We start from the raw sequence: 21,830 nt of genomic DNA on the forward strand, positions 1-21,830 counted from the left end.
CTTAACCTTGACGGGATAAAAATGGACCGTCAAATGAGATAGAAGAGGGAAAGACTCTGTGTTTGCCAGTATGACACGTCATGGTCTTGGTCGGTCGTGGGGGCGTCGGGGCGGATAAGCTTATGCGAGCCCGAGGCCGCTCGGAGACAACTTAGTCGACGGTAGGTGGAATGAATACCAAGCGGTGCTTTTGGGTGCATTGAAAAGAAAGAGCTAACCTATCATTTGTAATCTATGTACAATAACTCACAAACACAACAAACTCCTCTAATACCTAGGAACTGAAGTCAGGAACTTTGTCTAGTAGTCTAATCGCTAATACCGAGAGAAAAAAAAAAAAAAATACAGAATACCAAAGATCTCCTTCACCGTTCTCGATAAATCAGATCGAGACGCGGAGATCTGTATATGGAATGATCTTCGCTTCTCCAATCAGTCCCGTATCGACATTGCTTGGGAGCGTTGTGAGGTCCGGCTTAGATCCCGAAATCAAGATCTCATCATAAATGCTCCGAATGTAATTCCACATCAAGGTCGGTACAATAGCCAGGATCTTGTTGTTTCCACTATGCAGAAAAGGACCGATATCAACCAATGGATTGGCGAAATCAAGAGTCTCCACAGCTTGTCCATTTACAAATAACTTGAGACCATGGGCAATAGCTGGAAGAGAGAGGTATGCACCGGAAGCGCCCGTCTGGCTAGAGGACACCGGTTGCCAGGAGAATTGAGTAGAGTAATAGCCCAATCCTGAGGCATTGTGAAGCCCGGGAATGTCGAGCCAAGATACTAAGGATGTTAGATGGTGTGTGGTGTTATGCTTGTCTGCAATTGTGGTAACGTCAGACATATTCTGGGGGGCTTTCCAATGTTCTGCTGTAAGTGTCCAGTTACTCAGGGAGACTGGGGCAAGAGTGGCATTGGTTGAGATGTCATATGTCTTTCCATTGGACAACTTCAAAGAATAGCTGCTCCTAGATGATCCCTTGGTAGCGTGCACAACTAAACCCTCGGCTGTGGTTTAGTTATAACCTAGCACATTCGAGGGAACCAGTGTGGCGTGCACGGAAGGTGTGTCCACCTCTGCTTTCCATTCATTGTTGAATGCCAATATGACAGTCTGATTTGCCGTCAAACTGAGAGGAATCTTGGTGGTATTTCCTTCAAGGCGATAACTGAGTAGAGGCATTCTTTCACCAGTCCAGCTGTTGAATATATAAGGGGTCTTGGTAGAGTTCACGATGAGATAGCCTGTGTCAGCCGTGTCCTTGCTGAATACATAGACATAGTCCGTATCATTGTCTGAACGCATGACTGGATACCAAATTGTGTTATTTGTCGTGATGGTTTGAACACGTGGACGAATGTTTAGAGCTTGAAGTGTGGACGCTATCTGACCATCTGCAGCTCTGTGGACATTTCTTGAGTTTTTCAAAGTTTGCAAACCCGCGTATACGGCCATATGCTCAGAACAGTTGCCGTTGTAGTAGTAGCCTGGCAGGTCCTCACTGAGAATGACAGGTAGACCGGAATCGGCGAACCCTTGAATCATTGAGATGGCGTCCCATGTCAAGTTTTCATATGAAGGCACCACAAGGGCTTGATAAGCAGGGGATTCATGGGCCAGTAAGTTCCCAGAAACATATGCCTGAGAAAAATTGAGGTTGGTAGGGTTCAAATAATTGTATGTGAAGCCGGCATCGACCAAGTCGCTACCATGATACAAAGTTGCCAGCTGAGGATCGGTGTATGAAACTTTGTTATAAATTGCCACATCCACTCGAGGTTTTCCTTGGTGAAGGATAAACTGGTTTCGATTGATGTAGCCAATGGCATCTGGCAAGCCCCACAGCCATGAGGGCTGCTTGTCCATATATGAATCGGCGAACAGGAGGAAAAAAGCTAAATATCCGGGCCATGTTGTCTGATAGTAGTCGCCAGTGAAGGTCTGTCCGTGCAAAACAACCTGATTGATGCCCCCTGAGAAGGCAATGTTGATTTGCCACAAGAGTTGGGCGAGTGGAAGGGCCAGGGCCTGTTCAAGATCTGCGCCCATCTCATTCGAGATAACAGTCTTTTGGGCCACATTTGCTGCACCGGAGAATTGCCTGTATCCATCGATGTTGTCGTTGAATGCCAAACTTTCACACTCGGGAGCTGTCACACGGTCGATATTGGTCTCCATGTCGAGCGGGAGGTTGTAGGAGACTTGTGCTGAGTAACCCAGTCCAAGGCCTTCCAGCCAGGTAGTAAAGGTAGTCAAATAATCCCCATAGCCCTGAGCCAGAGCTGCACGGAAATCATTGACGTAACCTGCGCCCTTATCTTGACTGTCCAGGACACATTCTAAATCTCCTGGGTAGGATGGCTGGACACCGGGGTTGTTATTCCCATACATGAGCAATGGTAGAAATTTGTGAATGGTATAACCGTGTAGCTTTTCAAACTTTGTCGGAAGTTCTGGGGTCCAGGAGATATTAGAATTGATCTCAATGCTATCCTCCCAGCCGTAAGTTCCAACCTCACCCAATAGGGTTTTGATTGTAGTATCATTGAGAATATGATTCTCCCAGAACTTCTTTGTCGTCTCTGCGCCGCGAGCGCTATAATGGTCAACAGTGTAGGACCCATTATCGAAGATTGTGCCAGTGGTGTGGTTTTCGATGTCCAGATTCTTCACCAAATCCTGGTACTGGAAGTAGGCGAACAAGTGATGGCTTTGATGTTTCGTGCCGTTAAATAACAAAGATACTGTGCCATCCTCTCTCACTTTATCAGTATGGAGCTGAAGTGAGTCTGCCGCAAGAACCAGACGAGTGGCATTGTTCGCGGGTGTGGAGAAAGTACTACTAGCGGGGTTTGTTATTGTCGAAGCCGATAGAACCCTAGCAGAGACCAACGCAACCAGTTCTCCAGTTCCCCAACCAGGAATTTGATCCTGATAAGAGCCATTTTTTGGGATGCTGACATTGAAAGGTGCCTAATATCACAGTGAGTAAGTGGTGCGTGAAGATGACAAGATGGTGGCTTACAAGATCCCAATGCAAGCCGGGATCGGTATTCTTTGCAGGAACACCTTGACCCTGGTTTGGCCCAAGCGCAAAGTCCATACACATGCCTGCATCTTTGGCGGCTTGTAAAGAAGCCTTGAAAACTTCATTGAAAGCAGGTGTACCAAATCCGTATTTGGCCCAATCTGCACCCACTGTTGGTCCTGCAAGAGATCCTCCGTAATTATACAAGGGCAATAATTCTACTGCTCCCGCACCGACTGCACCAGCAGCTTCAATGTCGCTCTGCACGGTTGAAATATCCACACTAGCATCTGGCAACCAGTACCGAAACTTCATGCGTGCATTGTTGGCCGGGTTATCAAAGGTTCCGTAGTCGGTGGCCGTGGCCAGTTCAGCGACCAAGATTAGCCCGCCGAGTAAGGGACCACCATGCATGGTGCCGTAGGTGGGCCCAATCGAAAATTGAATCAAGACAAGACAAGTCAAGTGGGAGGAAAATCCCGTGTCCGAGAAAGAGCAATGATATACTTCCGGATAATACCTAGGCTCTATGCCTTCAAATGTTGTCGACTGGGGTAGTTTGATGGGTACAAGTACTTTCGGCAAGGAGTAGGAAATATTTGGAAATTCCGGGTGAACTTCCGAATGAGAAATGCCGAGTGCATATCGGAATGATCTTAATCTTATTTGGAGCACTGAAGCCGATCATTTAAGCTCGCGCCAATATTCCAGTCGTTCTTGAGGGCTAAATCATGAGAATCTGGATTAGCTAAGGTGGGTAATGTTGTCCAAACTTGGAAGGCCTGCATGACGAACCCACAATGAACCCAAAAGTCCCAAGAAGAAACGGGGCGTTTCCATGTACACACTATGTCCACATGCCGATCAAGAAGGACTCGGAATTTCCGACAGGCAACGGCCCCCGTTATGGCATTGTCAGTGGATGCCGAATCCAAGGAAGCCAAATCACATCCCTGACTAGTTCCCTGAAGAAAAAGAACTTAGTTCTGTTACAAGTTCCAAATGATTGAATCAGTCCAGCAAAACTCTTATGTACAAGATTTTGCCGGCAGCGATGAACTGCCCCTATCAAAAGAACATACATATGCATACTGGATTTAGATCACACATGAGGCGGAGTTGCGCCCCACATAACTCAACCATATTACTCCGGACTCCTTTCTTTTTCTATTTTCAATCATTTCATTCTTATGAGATACATTATTGAGGACTCGTCTAACGCATTTTGTCAAGCTTGTGATCTCACGCGTCATGTGATATAAATGGGGGTGCGTTAAACGGTTATGGTGACGCGTTGCGCTCCGCCAATCCCGTCTTGCGTCATACCTTCGGTTGCAGAACAAGCAATACCCTGAATACAGGCGCAAAGAATATCCCTCTCCAATCATCATGCTTTGAAACTAAAGTGACAGGTGATCTGAAATGGAGTATTGATCTTGCCAAAGAACTGCAAATCTACTCCGCATCATCGGCTAATTTAATGTCAGGGGTTACATTCAACTAATGCACCACGGATAATTTCACCCCGCAACATGAGGGATGTGTCCCGATCGTGTTTAGACACAACACGATGCATTAAATTCCTGCAGGTTCATTGCATGATATCCGCCACAGGGCTTTGAACCCTGTTGATTGCGGGGAACTGCCGTTGTAAATCGGATAATGTGAAGTTGAATTTTTCCGATAAGGTTGGCCATATATAGATCTAATTGTTTCTATCCTCCATATTTCCCGGGCAAAGCTCACTATCAAGCTTCTTTCCATGAGGATGCCCGCCAGAAAATTACTTATAATTGCTGCTCTATGCGGTTCGACCACTGCCAAATTGCTCTGGTCAAACTCCCCAGCCAGCACTTCTAATGTCATACAACAAGCATATCCACTAGGTAATGGACGGCTAGGGCTCATGCCTGCTGGAGAACCCGGGGCAGAATCAATCAACATCAACCTAGACAGCCTTTGGACCGGTGGGCCTTTTGAGAATGTGACTTACTCCGGAGGCAATCCTGTAACCGACCGATCTCACTTTCTTTCTGGAATACGCGAAGAGATCTTCCAAAATGGCACGGGAGATGTTGACGAGCTTCTTGGTAAAATATACTCCTATGGATCATATACGCCGCTCGCAAATTTGACCGTCGACTTCGACGAGCTACAGAGCTATACTTCATACTTTCGGGGCCTCGATCTCGAAACTGGGGTCCATTCAGTACGATTTTCAAATGAGACACATGGATTCAATACATCTATCTTCTGCTCTCAACCGGACGACGTTTGTGTATATCAAATCTCGTCGAACTTACCACTCCCAGCAATGAAAATTAGTTTAAGAAATGATTACTTGAACTTCACTTTGGTCAAAACGTCCTGCATTGGAAATCAGCTTCAGATGGCCGGTCAGCTGGCTCAGCCAGGCATGCAATTTGTCGGAGTGTCTCAAGCAGTACAACCAACCGCTGCCAAGTGCAACGGGGACTCCATTATTCTCCCAGAAGGTTCAAAAGATACCAGCTTAGCAATTATCGTTGGCGCCGGATCCAACTACGACCAGACTCGCGGAAACAAGGCAGCCGGTTTCTCCTTTCGAGGTGCGGAGGCAACATCCGCAGTGAAAAAGACCGTTTCCATTGCGGCTTCACTGTCATTCGAAGATATCTTTACCCGACATGTTCAAGACCATCATGCCCTGTTCAGCACATTTTCTCTCAACCTTCCTGATACATTAAACTCCAGCAACATTGAGACCGCGCAAGTAATTTCGGATTACAACAGTTCAACCGGAAATCCCTGGCTAGAATCCCTGCTCATTGACTACGGCCGATACCTGCTGATTGGATCATCTCGTGAGAAATCACTTCCAGCCAATCTCCAAGGGAGATGGGCAGTCGACCAAGACCCTGCGTGGAGTGCCGACTATCATGCCAATATCAACTTACAGATGAACTACTGGGCTGCACCACAAGTCGGACTTGGATCTCTGCAACAATGCCTCTGGGACTTCATAGAACAGACGTGGGTTCCATACGGGGAAGAAAGTGCAAAGCTGCTGTACGGTGCACCAAGCGGATCTTGGGTAATACACGACGAGATAAATACTTTTGGCTATACTGCAATGAAAAATGACGCTGTTTGGGCCGACTTTCCCCTTGCAGCGACTTGGATGGCACTCCTCATTCCAAAATGGCTGGATTACTCCGCTGATGCGACTTGGTACCAACGCCAGGGCTACCCTTTACTTAAAGGCACGGCAATATTTTGGTTATCGCAGCTGCAAGAGGACCTTTATTTCAACGATGGGACCTTGGTGGTAAATCCATGCAACTCGCCCGAGCATGGACCCACGACCTTTGGATGCTCCATGTATCAACAGCAGATATGGGAACTCTTCGATCGCATTCTAGCGACCTGGTCTGAGAGTGGTGATGATGATCACGAGTTCTACGAAAATATTGTGCAAGCAATGGCTCACTTGGATCGAGGCATTCATATCGGATCTTGGGGCCAGCTACAAGAATGGAAATTGGATATCGACGTTGAAAATGATACTCATCGCCATTTAAGTGGTCTTGTCGGTTGGTATCCCGGATACAGCGTTGCAATTGAAGAATGCAATAAGACCATTGCAGACGCTGTTGAAACAATGATGTGGTCTCGTGGTGATGGAGAAACTGACGCGAATGCTGGATGGGAGAAGGTTTGGAGATCGGCTTGCTGGGCTCGTCTTAACAATATAGAGGAAGCCAACTTTGAATTGCGTTTTGCTATTGAGCAGAATATCGCAGAGAATGGGCTGTCTATGTATTCTGGCCATTATACTCCATTTCAGATTGATGCGAATTTTGGTCTTGTTGCTGCTGTCGCTGAGATACTGATTCAGGATTTGCCACAAGCCCATGGGGACCAGGGTATTCATACTGTGATTTTAGGTCCAGCTATATCTTCTTCTTGGAAAGGAGGCTCTGTATCTGGGTTGCACCTGCGTGGTGGAGGGCAAGTGAGCTTTTCGTGGGACTCTGACGGCATTGTGCAGAAAGCCACTGTACATGGGCGAAAGAAGGCGCTCAAAATGATGAATGCGAGGGGGAAAGAGATAGGAGAATGATAGGTCTGGCCATTTTACAAGCCTACAAGTCATGCATGTGGTCAAAGCATAAGATGGCTGGGCTTTTGGTAACTCTTGACGTATTGCCTGTCCATTGCAGTCAAACTTGAAAACACAAGACCAGCTCGACCAAATAAAGTCAATCAATTCACCATCATTTCCGATGCATTTGTACGATCGTCTAATCACATTATAGCTTCGCTGCCGGCTGCAACAGATGTCTCATCTCAGAGTTCGGGTACTCCACATTCTGCGATGAATCTGGCCGCTGCCGGTCCCAAGCCCATTTCTCTACCAATTCGGGCGCAAGCTCGCCCTCAAGCATCTGTGTGACGTATTTCCCAAGCACGGGGAAGAATTTGTAACCGTGGAAAGAACCGCATGTTGCGACGTAGAGTCCTCTGGAGGCTGAGTGAGGAGAAATGATAAAGTCAGACGTGGTGGTGAAGGCGTCCCTGCTGATTGTTAGATCTTAAATTGTGGTGATATGGTTATATAACCCTACTCACCAGCAGATTCTGTGCTTGGTCATGTTCCAAGTCGCACTCTCAGGTCCATACCATAGATTCCTAGCCTCGATGATATCCTGTTTGAGAGGTCCAGGAACCTTCCACTGGTTGTAGTCGAATGTAGGCGGGGGAGAAGAGATGGAACGGCCAGGGAGGACCTCACGGGTGTTTGTGAAGATCTTGGATCCCCACCACTTGAGCTCTCCGTCCTTGGTGGGAGGGAGACTGCCAATGAATGGTTTGCCTGTTCAAAATTAGCGCTATTCATGCAAATATACAAAACAAAGTTACGCACCCTCTTCGGGCGTGTAGCCCTGGAAACCAACAGGCATATCTTTATACTTCTTATACTGCTCATCAGTGAGTTGTGCCATTCCAGTTGTGATACCAGCAGCTAAGATACGCTCTCCAGCCCGGAGACCAGGATTTCCACTCTTCGCGGCACTCCACTCCAGCAACGTAGGCGTAAAAGCGCCCGCAGCAACGATAACATGGGTAGCCGACAACACATCTCCAGATTTTGTCTTTACGCCAGTACAGGAGCCTCGACCGTCGAACTCAAGAGTGGCAACCTCAGCAGTCACATATTTCACGCCCAATTCTAGGCACCTCTTCGTGACGGCGCGGAGCGCATCTCCGGCGGCGGCCCAACCACTAGCTCTGTTGATGAGAACCTCCTTCACGCCGGTGTAGTCCGCATTGTCAAAAATACCACCGTACAGCTTTCGGGCCTTGGCAACAGGTAGTGCAATGATATCGTCATTGCGGCCTAGCTCTTTGTGATTGGTGATAACGGTTTGTGCGTAGTCGCTGCGGCAATTCCAGTACACACCTGTTTGGTGGAAATGAGGCTGCCACAGAGGATCGGATTTGAAGATATCTTGCGCTTCAAGAGCTAGCTTGCAGTAAACTTTGTCGTCGTAGTCAGCGCGAATCACCTTGTTCCAATCCCATGATGCTGCCACGCGAGAGTCGGCATCGTATGCATCTCGGTCGACCAGGGTGACCGATGCGTTTGGGTATTTTTGGATAAGGGTATAAGCAGTTGATACACCGAATACACCAGCACCGATAATGAGGTATGAGGGGTTGCTCGGGGCCATATTTAAAATGGCCTGGACTTTCTTTGTGAAAGCAAGTGAGTCTCACCAGGTGCTCAATGCGACGTTGATCCTTAGAATTATGAACTGGAGATAGGTGATCGACAAATGTATAAGGGAGCTTTCAACGTTGTATTTCCAATAGCTTACAGCGAATTGGCGCCTTATCTGTCAATCAAGACTCGAGATTATCTCAACCGGCGGCGGCTCCGATCTCGGGCGACTTTTCCGCGGAGCCGATCACGTGGGTCGAGGATGAACTAACATCGTTACTCCAGATAGCGGCATTGTATTTTACAATATGAAGTCTGCTTCTAAAAAGAGAACAACAGCTTCATACCATTTGTTCGAATACTACTCGTGGAAAGGGAGATCGACATTCTGCAAGGTCTTTACCTATAGGGCTAATGCTCGGGGGAAAAGCCGAGCCGGCCGTGCGGGGTAGCAATGCCAAAGAGGGTAGCGCCTCCCGGGGCGCGGGGAGATGATGTGACAAGGGATGTTCTCAACTAATCACTAACATAGCATGACATAGGCATGGAATTGTCTTGCGAACCGGGTTACTGAGTCGCTCGGTGTGCCTCTTAATATGCAAGCCCATGAGCTAACGGCGTCCAGCGATACAAAGAAAGTAGCTCTCTGCGTCGAGCTTTGTGCTCATCCCACGAATGAGGACCGGCTTGTTGAGCGTCATACAACATGGACCTGAACACTTTCCGGAAGTTTTTCTGCAGTCACTGGTCAGTGGCTTTTTGCCTTAATTGGTGAAAATCAATCCTACCTGAAATGTCGTATCCAAAGTCACCACACTCACTTCGTGGGCCCGAATAATAGTTTCACAGACTTCTTCCACGGATCGATTAGGACCAAGCTCTGGCATACGGTCAAGGAACAGGAGTAGGATGAAACTTCCTTGGAGAAGATAAATCCCAAAGAGATAAGGCATGAAAAGCAATTCCGGATCTAGGGTCAGAATTTGTGAGACTACGCCTGTTGCACTTAGTGCATGTGACGCGCATTTCAAAAAGCTCTCGGAAGTGATCCAGTCATCTTTATCTTCAATCATGGAGATTGGGTCCCATTTCCCGTGAAGCAAAATGTGGAAGACATGCAAAAGATATGTGCTGTATATCCGGACTAGCTGTAGCTTGGTTATTGTAGAATTGGACATACTGGAAGAAGTGAATTCTTCTCCGCTGTGTGAAGATGGGCCTGTGGGTTGCTGAGAAAAGCCTTGAGCGTTGAGATCATCCGTAAATAACTCGTTGGTCTGAGTTTGAAGTGCAGTCAGCTCTTGCTCTTGTGAAGAAATCATGGCCTCTATATGATGAACAGCCTCCATGGGGACAAATCTGCCCATGACTGGGTGGCTGCGGTAGTGATGCAAATCAATGATATGCCCGAGGACTGTCGCCAATGGTAAAAAGTACTCGAAAAATCCACAACCCGAGATATGTGTAGGTGGCCCGAGCGGACATGTCGGTATGTACGTCAGATCAGCCGTGTCAAGTGATTGCCAAACATCCTCTGGTAATGGTGTTCTGACACAAAAGGTGCCTTCGGGGAGGCTCAATTGCACATTGAAAGATAAGGCAAGATGGCGATCTAAAGAGTAGATCAGCCAAAACAGCCGTCGGCGCTCCTCCTTTGAAATTAGCCACCGCCTGAATGTGGCATCACCATTATACAAACCGCAGAAAACGGGACCCAGGTCAATATCTTGGTCTTCCATGCTAAGTCCACTTGCTCTAACAAGCCTGACAAGTTTATCTTTCCATTTGAGTGAGTCTGCCTTATAATGGCCCCCAGATATGGTCAGGGTCAAAATGGTCACAGCGAGGATGATGTCTGTTGAGCCCAATTGTCTTGGTAGTAATGCCTGTCCTGAAGACTGGCGATTCGGAGTCGAGTTGAATTCGCTCGGTGAGCTGCCATTGGGGTGAGGATGAAATTGCCATCCATCTAACCTGTGAGCTTCTGATCAAATCAGTTTAGATGGATTCAATCAACTCACCAGATGTGCGAAAGTAATTATCAGGATCTTCTGTTTCAAGTAAGTCCAACGCAAGGCGATAAAGAACTACGCTTGTCCGCTCCCGGGCACCCGGTGTGTCGAAGATCTTCATATCCGCAGTCTGTGTAACACAGAAAAGGATCACTGCGAGAAGGGCAGGGGATATCGGACGTGCATCAGCTTGGCTTAACACTGTTGAAGGATGCAGGACGTGGGCCAGCATATAGGGTGATGTTGTTTTGTAAAGTGGATTGGAACCTTCATCAAAATAAATTTCCAGCATCTCTAAAGCTTCTGCCAAAGAGAGCACCCCCTGCAAATGTGGCAAAATTGAATTAAGAAAATGATGTGATTCTTTTATTGAATATCCGTGAGCAATGTTCGAATCGTGATCGATTTTTGGTCGAGAGAAGTCTTTCAAAGGACTGGTAGGGTCCATAGAAATCTTAGAAGCGTGTCAGAAGGTCCGCTAAAGAGATTCTTGAAGAGACTGCTTACCTTCACGGACGGAAATTCACTTTGATTCGAGTTAACTTCAATGCTGGCGGGTGGCCTGTGAAATATTGGATTGAATTTTTCTTGTTGGTTCGAGAAGGACGAGTCGGTACTACTAGTACCAATCGAGTTCTTGAGAACTTCCGACATGCTGTCCGTAGCCTCTCCAATTGTGGAGCGCCTTAGATCGGAAGGAGCCATGCCATTGAAAGTATCTGGCCGCGATGCACTACTTTCCGCTATCATCTCCAGGGGGGTTTGAGGCGTTCTCTGTGGTGATTCATGGTCAACGGCGCGGTGTTTTTCTGTCCTCAAAGAACGGATCGAGTCCGATCGAGGTGGACGCCCGCGTTTGCGAAGTGTCTTGGTGTAGTGACAGGACTCTTCACGCTCTATATAGCGAATTAGATATCATTCACCCGTGACTATAAAATCATGCCGTACCTAAACAGCGTCGACTTGCCCGCGACGCGGTTAGAATCAGCACAGACCTCTATTTCTTGCAAGGACACTTACTCACCATGGTCGCTGACCATCACAGCGTTGCTTCGAGTGAGTACACGAATCGCAGGCTCGTAAAACTCGTGTTTGATGCCGATGCGACATGTCTATTCGCGTTCTCTAGGGGCCAAGTCAGATCGCAGTACTGCGGGGAAAGCAGGAAGCAGAAGCGCGTGGATGCGGAGACGACTTTTGTGGGGAAGCGGAGACCAAAGCGTCAATGGGTAAAATTCTATAAATTGCACGCCAGATTTTGGCACCTAATCTAACTCTATTCGATTCATTCGTCTGGGAAATATATGAAATATATGACATGATAACGTGACTCAAGGGTGTATCTACTCGCGTTACAGGAATGGCCATAGGTAAATGGATTCGAATAAGAATAACATAATGTCATCCACGGGAGATGCGACTGAAAGCGCTTAAGCCATGTGATATTAACCAATCTAGCATTATCGGAAAATGCCTGTTGCTTGATGCTCGAATTTATTCGCAGGCCGGGACGCGTATTACAAAGTTTGGCCTAGAAATGTGCGAGCATCACGGTGAAATGACCCGAAAAACCATATACTCAACCGGACACTCAAGTAATAGGTACCATTTTGGTCACAAAAGATAAGCCTTATGAAGAAAAACTTACGAGAACAATGAGAAAGGTAGAGTATGCCTTCGGGAAATGGTTGATTCAAGTTGCGGCAGACATTAATTTCTACATATATGCTAACTATATTAGCTCCGGAGTACATTCCGCAATAGATCCAGGCTTTCTTATAGACACAGAGCAACTTGATCCAAGTTGCAAGCACTAATCATAGCTTTCCTTCTACCGGACGTTTATTGGCCACATCCCAGCCCTTGCCTGGGCTAGGGAAGCTGTAGTTTCGCCATGGGCCCAATATTTCCTTCACTCGGGCGACCATCTCATCATCTTCATTCACTTTTCCAGGCTCGATATTCCTGGTAATTGTTGATTGGGCTGCCCAAAGCCATTCAGAAGGACAATTTTCCGACTTCCGCAGAACCTTTTGAGCCGATGCAAGATTCTCTTCCAGCTCGGCAACTGATGCAATGCCCATGATAGTTGTGACGCGAAACTCATTTGATGACTCCAGCTGTGCCCGCACAATAGCATATCGCAGCGCCAATGCTGCGAGAGATTCACCACGAGCGTTGACATACTCAGAAGCCGCTTGGGCGGCTTGGCGTAAGCCCGGTGGTGCAGGATGGAAATCCCCCAGATCGCCAACTGGGACCCCGTTTTCACGCAGAAGGCCAATTGCCAGAGGGCTAGAGCTGCACACGCATGAGACGCCAGCTTCTCGGAAGGCTGTCAAGCCTTCACGAGCCAGCAAGTCATTTTGAAGTGTCAGCTGCGCCCAGTTTTGTATAATATCCAAAGCCCGGCCGTATTCTTCTCTGACACGACGGGCGAGGCGAGCGAGGATATCAATGCGATATCCTGATATGCCGATATATCGGATGTGGCCTTCCCTAACCATATCGATTAGGACACCAACGGCTTGAATCACTTCTTCTTCAGGAACAAATTCGACATCATGACAAAAAACAACGTCAAGATAGCTTGTTTGGAGACGCTCCAGCGATCGTAAAACTGATTGTCTTATCCATGCTGGCGAATAGTCAAATTTATCAGCGCTGATGCGCCCGGCCTTGGTCATCAAAAAGTATTGATCGCGAGAGTAGTCGTTCGTGATTTCGGGATGGGATAGAGCTTCGCCGAGGAGAATTTCTGAAGGGTGGTAATATGCAGATGTATCGATTGCTCGTAGACCAAGCTGAAAGGCACGTTTTAGGACATCTAGTGCCTGAGTCGAATTGGGATTGCGGATTAATTGGTGGCTGAATCCTGCGCCGCCCAGCACGAGCGGCGGAAGTATCCGCGATAGCGGTATTGATGGCCTGGAATTGCTCATTTGTGAGATGATGCGCACACAACAATCTCTGTGAGAAAGAAACACTGTCGAATTTTCTTCAATTTCATAGACCTCACCACCCCACCTCGGCGAGGCTAAGATTGCTCGTTATCTTCAACCGAAGGAAGCAAACACCGAGCTTCACAATAACTCCGATGCAAATACCCGACGGAAAAAATATGATTGGTTCTCGCAACAGATGCCGATCATTTCCATCTCCACTCATGGAGAAATACCCGAAGATGTTGGAAACTCACGTCGAGGATGCCACGATTCGTGACAAAGGTAGAATGACCAAAGATGTCGAGTTCAATATTCGAATTTGGACATCATGTGCCAAAAAAACGCGTCGTGGCTATCGGCGCGTTAGGGGAGTATGTCAAGCGAATACAAGATGCTAATGCACAGAAGGCACAGCGGTGATGGTACGATTGAGTGCTTGTGTTCTCTAATTTTCATCAATAAAGGCCCAACCGCCTTGGTTGTATCTCAATGGTTTTTTGAACGCAGTTCATTCGGGAAATTGAAACTGCTGGTTATGAACAACATTCGGAGGTTTTAGGAAGACAGAGCAAAAACCCGAGATCCATATAATTTTTGATAAAAAGTGTATATAATATGGTCTCGAAGAACATGGAAGTGATCTAAGCTACTTCAGCTCACCGAGAAGACTTCTCCATAATACAGGATCTCCGTCGTAGTTGCCCATCAAATCCTAATAAATTGGGATATGTACCCTCCGTTACTTATATTTATATGTATAACCGATTGCTTTTCCTCACGTGATCAACGGGTCACAATGCTTCGTAGGATAACAGGAACCATTGATTCAAAGCCTATGCAGGACTTGAAGCACAATTCTCAAGCGTCTTTTGGCGCGTGGGGGCACCAATTAGCAAATATCCGGGGCCCCGGATCCACAATGGTGCAGACCACAGCTAAAAGTGCAATGAGGGGGTAATTATCCGTTCAAATTTGCTTTCATCATAATAAATTCATGACAGCGCGCAAAAAAAGAAGAGAATTATTTGCAAGATAATCAAGAATACCACCAAAAAAAAAGCCACAATGGGTGGCTCGTGGGTAAGCCACCCCACACTCTTCAGAGGCATTGAGCGACTAATGAGGCCAGAAAATGTACCTCTATGGCATCGCGCCATGTACAGGAGGCGTGGCATTCGGATATGTAAGTACACGAACCAAATAATAAAAACAAGCTTTCATGCGCTGATAATGACAGGATACGGGCTCGATGAGTAAGTCGAGTTTGTTGAGAGTTCGAAGACCATGGCTATTGACCTTCACTAGGCGGAATTCTAACAATGCCACAATTTCTCTCCTATATGAATTACCCTGGGAACTTTTTACAAGGAGGCATAACAGCGTCAATCCAGGCTGGCTCATTTGCAGGGTCGCTCTTGACGGGTGCATTCCTTGCTGACCGTCTGGGCCGTCGGAACACCATTCTCCTGGGTTCCTTAATATTTACCATCGGTGTCGCTATCTCAACGGCAGCGAACGGGGTGACTGCGCTCATTGCAGGTCGCGTTATCAATGGCTTAGGAAATGGTTGCCTGGCAATGATGGTATGACGAGATCCGAAAATCCATTTCATCATCTGCTAATACTGAATCATCGAATATAGGTACCCCTATATCAGAGCGAGATTGCTCCTCCTCAGTAAGGCGGTCTTGTTTGAGTCATTCCGTTGGATATTTCGACTAATAAAAGCAGAATTCGTGGTCGCATTGTCTCGATGCAACAATGTTGTATCAACTTTGGTATTTTTATCGCTTTTTGGATCCAATACGGAACGAGCTTTTTACCTGGCGATGCATCATGGCGCCTAGCTTTAGGTCTGCAGATGATACCTACCGCCTCTTTGCATCTGACCATGTACTTTATGCCCGAGTCACCTCGGTGGCTTGCACAGCGAGATGAGCACGAGAAAGCGTTACATGCATTGGCTAAGTTGCACTCGAATGATGATATAAATGATTCTTTTGTGCATGCAGAGCTAGCTGAGATCGAGGCAAAAATACAGTGGGAGAGGCAGAACCCCTCTCCATCTTATATTCAGATGCTCGTCGGACGCGATCGCCGTCGAACATGGTTAGGAATTGGAGTGGTAAGTTCGTGTCAACATCGAGGAATGACCGATTCTAATCCTTATCAAGCAATTTTGGCAACAAGTTACAGGCGTCAACGTGTAAGTTTCGTTACCAGTCTTCCTATGAGGGAACTGAAAAAGAGCGCCGCTTACCATAATTCCAACCCAGAATCATGTACTATGCGGTATTCCTATTTGAACAAGCTGGTATCAGTTCAACGCGTGGCTCCTTATTGGCAAATGGTATCCAAGGCGCCGTGCTCAATATTTTTACTTGGCCAAATATGTACTGGATGGATACCTGGGGTCGACGAACTCCCATGGTCATCGGTGGATTCGGTATGGCGATCTCGATGATGCTTATCGGAACAATCATGAAGACTAAAGGTGAGCATAGGTCGCGGATCTATACATCTTTATATTGACATATCCAGGAAATCCGGTATACAATCCACTCACCAAGAAGACAAACTTCGACTTCACCAGCCAAACTGCATCAAATGCCACCATAGCATTTGTTTATGTTTACGTCGCGGTTTTCGGCCTGACATGGGCATGTGTCGCCTGGGTTTATCCCCCTGAGCTCTTCACGACAGGCTCGCGTGGACGAGGAACATCCATGACGTCGGCAACGAATTGGTTTGTGGTATGTTGCTAAGTTGTCACGTCTATCGAGTTGAAAGAACATCACGACTGACGATTTATTTTCAGAATTTTTGGTTTGCACTTTACATCCCAACGGCCATGGAAAAGATTTCGTCAGTAGCCAACATTCCTCAGTACATGGAAATGAAACTCAAGACTGACACAGTACTTCAGATGGAAGCTCTACATGGTCTTCATGACTCTTTGCATTACCATGGCCATAGTTGTTTTCTTTTTCTACCCGGTAAGTGCTACATTACCGCTTGTTGAGTTGTAATCAACTATTAACATCGCGAAAGGAAACGGCAGGAAAGAGTTTGGAAGAGATCGATTTCCTCTTTTCAAATGACCGTACGGTTTGGGTCTTCCGAGACCGACAGGCTCGCAAAGTTGGCGCTATCTTCGAACGTGACATGGCTCACGGGGAAGCCCTCACCGATTTCGATGGGAAGATTGCGGGAACCTCTCACGTGGACAATGTGGAGAATGATGCACGGCTGGATTCTTCAAATTCAGGAACAGTGTAGTTCCACGTTCTTGACCATGGTATTTATGAAGTTGTTATTTGATGGCTCGAAGGTTATTGGACGTTACCTGGTTACGTAGAGTTCAACCTGCGCAGCAAGGTGATCGCCATACTTCCATTGTGCAGATTGTGCAATGAAAGCGACTCGTTATGTGTAAAGGAATTTCCAGGCTCTTTTTAAAGACAGAAGTATAGTCGGGATTTGGTGACATGGTGCAACCTAGACTTTCGGCCCGTGGGCCCACAAGGCTTACTAAAGTCTAGCTTGGCCCGCGACTCTGTTGCCACGAGACTCATCTTAAACCAATAAGGACTAGCGCGCGGCCCAAAGTAAATTCCTAGTAATGAGTGGATATCAACATTGAAAAATGAATGGGTAAATATCACCGTTCTCGCACGTCAAAATATCCACTTCCTTGTTTAGTGTGCCGAGCCCCGTCGGCATCCACGACCAAGTCAGGCTTGAGCTGTGCTTCATCGGCACAGATGACCGTGACCAGCCTTGAATTGTCGCGTCGGTTCTCGATGCTCATATACATTTGTCTGGCCGGGGTCGCCTTTACGGTGGAGATGGCTATAACGACATTGCCAACCCGCTAAGCCAAAAGGGTGATCCTCAACTGAGACACTACAAGTAGTGTGGCATCGATACTGGCAGGGAGCAACATCCTCCCATTCGTTATGGACAGTGTAGTTCAAGACTTGAACAATCACCCTCTTTAATTCAATGTAAACACCACTTGCTCAAAAGTGACTTCCATTGAGCATGAAATTGATGCCCACTTCGCTCTCATCGTGGCGCTGACTTTTTGGAGTCTTTTGGTACGGTGTACGGCGAGGGGGACGAAGCGCTTTCCATTGGCTTTGCAATTATCAGCCCCAAAAGGCGCACCTCACACAAGCGCGTGGTCATTCTCACCATTTGTTAATTGTAAGTCAAGTTGGAAAGTTGGAAATGGCCCGAAGGAGATGGTAGAGGTCAGCCTGAGGTTGATCTATTTCTGGACCATAATAACCTCACGCTTGTACAAGGAACTGAGAATTGAGTGAGCGCAAGTGGTTTGATTTTTACAATCTATTCATCATCCTTGTAGTTCGGCACGGCAACCCCGATTCATGGATGTTGTCGTCGGTCGTCCCGGGGATATAGCCCGGACGTCATCTTCACACCAAAGAAAGCATTTTAGATATGTCGGTGATTGTGACATGCAAAAACACAGCTTTGTTTGGCAGGACGCGATGTTTTACAGAGACGTATTGACAAGGGATTATTCGCTGGGAAGAAATTTCCAGGATTATTTAGCCGATCGGGACCTCCGAACTTGTTACTCAACTGGAGCGAATGGTGCATGAAAGATACGCCACAGCCGAGCTGTGGCTAGCTAACGCACAAAAAGTCCAGTTTCAATCGAGAACAACGTGGCTTGCGCAGGTTTGTTGTCACCGGCGGGATTAAAGTACTCCAAGAAGATAGCTGAGTGTTCAGCCGGTGAGGTACTCGAAGTTCCATAAATGGCGTTTCCTCTACTAAAGCCGACGTTGTGATATAAGAAGACAGCCAAACCCTGCGAAATGAAAGAGTTTCATCCCTCATCGCAGTCGCACTCATCTCTTTTACCAGACTACCATCATGTCTACGGAACTATCCTCACCCATCCTCGTTGGGCAAACCGGACAACCGGCAGATGCAGCGCAAGTTGAAATCTCAAGCTGTTCCTCCCAACCCTTACAACTAAGAAAAACTACAATTCCCCCTTATATCGACAACGAAAACATTCTTTTCAAACACAATTGAGATGCCCTATGTTTAAAATTCACTAGTGACTGGAAAGAAGCTCAGAACTGCATGGATACTCACAGTGACATGTGGGCCATGTACTTCCCACCTAGTATAAATCTCGAATTCGACAGTGATTTGGAGGACAGACTTGTTCAAGACCTCAAGGACTGGCCATCCTTGAAATTAATTGATGGCCCTCTCGCTCGACTGGGGCTTCAAGTGGCTCGCCTATGTTCAATCAAATCTCCCCTCAGCTACGAAAGAAGAATACTGTTGCACCGACATGTAACATGGATATTTTATATGGATCAAGTCAGCGAGAAACTTGCATTATACGATTTGCATTCCACTGCAGGCAAGACGTACCTGGAAAACCTCAAAAGTATTCTCAGAGACGGACCCGTCGCGGAAATGACGGCGTTCAAAGGGTCCTGTCCAGACACTCTGATCGAGAATGCTGTCAACGCTCAGAAGATCTTGGCCGATGATTTAATGCCGCTCAAGAAGGAACTACTTTTACCGCATCACCTTTCTGTGTGCAACGACGCCCTTGACCTCTTTTTTGACACTCAGATGGAAGAGGGTGAAAGATTCTGTCATGAGCCAACATTAAAAGATATTTACCAGACGAGAGCCTTCACGGTCGGAACAATGGTACCTTTCATCCTTTACATGACACCTGAGCAGGCTGAGCTCTTCACACCCGAAGACCCATGCCTCATTCAGCTCTCAGTCATGGCAGCTCTTTGGAACGACATGATTGGAATATTCAAAGACCTAGATTCGATCGATAAACAGGATGATGGTTCTGTATATTTGAATTTCGTTCGAGCAAGCATGAGGGACCAGGGACTGACCTTAAGAGATGCTTTACGTGGCTGTGGTCAGCGGCTGAACACTTTAATCCACGACTTCGAGTTCTATTTGAGCTCATATAGGCCTGCTCGACGTCAGTTTTACCACGCAAATTTGGAATTTACATTCATGTACTTTGATTTCCATTTAATGGGATTGAAAGAAAAGGCCAGTGAGCGCTATGGCTGGAAGATCATCAGATAGAACGTTGATGTTTAGCATGAGCCTTCAAGTGTGTACAGTTTTATGAACCGAAATGTGACCTTATTGGAAAATTAAAAACATGCAAGTCTTAATGCCTTCAACGAAAGTGAATCATAGCTTTGCTAATCTTGTAAAGAGACCGTTAATGTAGCTATCCTGTATACTATGATATGGCCCGGTCGGAGAGGAGAAATTGGGAGCGGTTGTGGTTCTAGGCGAGGCTTGCGATAATTAAGGTTACAATTGATGCGAGACGGTTATCTAAATTTAGTCAAATCCCCCCGGATCGAAATGAAAAGTGAGATCGGTGCCGTTTCAATATTGACACGAGGATTACCTTAGAGACCCTTATTGGCTCGCGATACGAGGCGCCCAATGTGGGATTTAAAAAGGCGCGGGCATCTCGAGAAGTTCCTTCCTAGCGAGCGCTATGACCTTGACGATCGACTGAATGAACGATGATTCTTGGGATTTTATAATAATAAGGGCTTACCCCGTGTCTTTCCATTTTTCATCAAGTCATCAAAGATGTCGGTCCTTTCATTTTTGCACTCACAGCTATTCGTGACCCCGCCCGTCCCAACTTACGACTTTGGGGGCCAAACTGTAATAATTACCGGAGCTAATAGAGGCATCGGCTTAGAGGCCGCTCGGCATTTGTTACGACTGAATGCCAAACCTGTCATCCTCGCTGTTCGCTCAGTGGAAAAAGGTCAAGATGCTGCAGAGGAGCTTGAAAAGTCAACCGGTCGATCTGGAGCTGTTCAGGTAGAGGAGTTGGATATGGCGTCCTATGAATCCGTCAAGGCTTTTGCATCGCGAATGGGAAGTATTGATCGCCTTGACGCAGTGCTGCTAAACGCTGGGATGTACACTCATAGTTTCTATCTGGCTGATGGCTATGAAAGCCATCTAACAGTCAACGTGATCAATACGTTTTTCCTTGCTTTGCTTTTGCTGCCAATCCTGAGGTTGTCGACCGAGAAACACAAGATTCAACCGCGAATCAGCTTCGTGTCGTCAGATCGGCATGTTATGTTTAGCTTACCAGAGTGGAAGGAAGAAAAGCCATTCGAGCTGTTGAGCGACGAGAAACGAGCAAAGATGCAAGAACGGTTCGTGGGCCATTTGTTGCTTGTGGTGCTCATATGTACTGACTTGGAGTATAAGATACATGATCTCGAAATTGATGGTGATTCTCCTGGTCAGAGAAATGACCGCTCATGTCAAAGCTTCCGATATCATCATCAACACTTTCACTCCTGGCTACTGCGAATCTGGCCTGATTGATAATATTAAAGGAGTCTCGCGGGTCGTGCTGGATCTTGCCAAGAAAGCCACTGCTCGTACGACAGAGGTTGGGGGCCGCACACTTGTGGCAGCCATTGTTCCGTGGCCAGAGAGCCATGGAAAATATCTCAATGACTCACTTATCGATGAGTAAGTACTATCGCTGCGACGAAAGCCGAAGTTCTGTAGCTGACAGAAACTCTCACAGCTCGGCCTTGTCTTCTTTTGTTCGGAGCGAAGAGGGTACACAGGCACAGCAGAAACTATGGAAGGATTTGATAGAAATTTTGGAGCAGAGGGAGCCTTCGATCACGTCATTGATCAACGCTTGATGCTTTAAACTTTCAAAATTTGCCTGGGCGATCGGTTCCTCTTGTTTGTACTTATCAACATTGAGATTGTATTCGGCACATTCGCGTCTTTTTCGTGCATCTACAGATTGCACCAACTATATATAGAGTAACTGATGTATCTCTTTGTTCATACTGATCTAGCCGATCATCGTGAGATCTGTCAACTCCATAATCGCGATAGAGCTGGTAAAGCTCAGCCAGCTCTACAACCAGTCGGTAAGCATTAACTTTCACTTTGCTTTTGCCACCCATTTGATTTTCAAGTACCACAAAATCGGACCCTCACCTACACGGTGGTATATCTGCCTGTTGTTTCGATAATTTGAACCAGCAGAGAGCCTCCTGCTCATTCATTAGTGAGCCGGTGAGGTCTA

General features: G+C 46.8%; 8 protein-coding genes across 8 annotated transcripts; 4 read left to right on the forward strand and 4 right to left on the reverse strand.

The window, feature by feature from the left end:
- Window positions 1–382: 382 nt before the first annotated feature.
- Window positions 383–3,449, reverse strand: N7484_010957 (uncharacterized protein; the record flags this gene model as incomplete). Its single annotated transcript, XM_057121344.1, is given in 3 exon segments — window positions 383–1,014; window positions 1,033–2,980; window positions 3,033–3,449. 3 exon segments carry the CDS (start codon window positions 3,447–3,449, stop codon window positions 383–385), a joined length of 2,997 nt encoding a protein of 998 aa, XP_056967098.1.
- Window positions 3,450–4,797: 1,348 nt separating this feature from the next.
- On the forward strand, window positions 4,798–7,137 carry N7484_010958 (glycoside hydrolase family 95 protein; the record flags this gene model as incomplete). The annotated part of the gene is made up of 1 exon (XM_057121345.1): window positions 4,798–7,137. The coding sequence occupies one exon, from the start codon at window positions 4,798–4,800 to the stop codon at window positions 7,135–7,137; it is 2,340 nt and encodes a 779-aa protein (XP_056967099.1).
- Window positions 7,138–7,327: 190 nt separating this feature from the next.
- On the reverse strand, window positions 7,328–8,749 carry N7484_010959 (NAD(P)/FAD-dependent oxidoreductase; the record flags this gene model as incomplete). The annotated part of the gene is made up of 3 exons (XM_057121346.1): window positions 7,328–7,592; window positions 7,647–7,890; window positions 7,942–8,749. 3 exons carry the CDS (start codon window positions 8,747–8,749, stop codon window positions 7,328–7,330), a joined length of 1,317 nt encoding a protein of 438 aa, XP_056967100.1.
- A 581-nt stretch (window positions 8,750–9,330) lies between these two features.
- Window positions 9,331–11,861, reverse strand: N7484_010960 (uncharacterized protein; the record flags this gene model as incomplete). The annotated part of the gene is made up of 6 exons (XM_057121347.1): window positions 9,331–9,474; window positions 9,528–10,708; window positions 10,761–11,205; window positions 11,259–11,647; window positions 11,700–11,746; window positions 11,776–11,861. The coding sequence occupies 6 exons, from the start codon at window positions 11,859–11,861 to the stop codon at window positions 9,331–9,333; spliced, it is 2,292 nt and encodes a 763-aa protein (XP_056967101.1).
- Window positions 11,862–12,568: 707 nt separating this feature from the next.
- Window positions 12,569–13,693, reverse strand: N7484_010961 (uncharacterized protein; the record flags this gene model as incomplete). Its single annotated transcript, XM_057121348.1, has 1 exon — window positions 12,569–13,693. The coding sequence occupies one exon, from the start codon at window positions 13,691–13,693 to the stop codon at window positions 12,569–12,571; it is 1,125 nt and encodes a 374-aa protein (XP_056967102.1).
- Window positions 13,694–14,761: 1,068 nt separating this feature from the next.
- On the forward strand, window positions 14,762–16,975 carry N7484_010962 (sugar porter family MFS transporter; the record flags this gene model as incomplete). The annotated part of the gene is made up of 12 exons (XM_057121349.1): window positions 14,762–14,776; window positions 14,826–14,879; window positions 14,934–14,949; window positions 15,002–15,279; window positions 15,339–15,373; window positions 15,428–15,821; window positions 15,871–15,902; window positions 15,973–16,190; window positions 16,238–16,449; window positions 16,515–16,561; window positions 16,623–16,692; window positions 16,748–16,975. The coding sequence occupies 12 exons, from the start codon at window positions 14,762–14,764 to the stop codon at window positions 16,973–16,975; spliced, it is 1,599 nt and encodes a 532-aa protein (XP_056967103.1).
- A 1,845-nt stretch (window positions 16,976–18,820) lies between these two features.
- N7484_010963 (uncharacterized protein) lies at window positions 18,821–19,813 on the forward strand (the record flags this gene model as incomplete). Its single annotated transcript, XM_057121350.1, has 1 exon — window positions 18,821–19,813. One exon carries the CDS (start codon window positions 18,821–18,823, stop codon window positions 19,811–19,813), a length of 993 nt encoding a protein of 330 aa, XP_056967104.1.
- Window positions 19,814–20,341: 528 nt separating this feature from the next.
- N7484_010964 (short-chain dehydrogenase/reductase) lies at window positions 20,342–21,435 on the forward strand (the record flags this gene model as incomplete). The annotated part of the gene is made up of 3 exons (XM_057121351.1): window positions 20,342–20,928; window positions 20,984–21,253; window positions 21,312–21,435. 3 exons carry the CDS (start codon window positions 20,342–20,344, stop codon window positions 21,433–21,435), a joined length of 981 nt encoding a protein of 326 aa, XP_056967105.1.
- Between the last annotated feature and the right edge of the window lie 395 nt (window positions 21,436–21,830).

Source organism: Penicillium longicatenatum (genome assembly GCF_028827895.1).
Source record: "Penicillium longicatenatum strain IBT 33135 chromosome Unknown contig_7_segment0_segment0, whole genome shotgun sequence".
NCBI classification, from domain to species: domain Eukaryota; kingdom Fungi; phylum Ascomycota; class Eurotiomycetes; order Eurotiales; family Aspergillaceae; genus Penicillium; species Penicillium longicatenatum.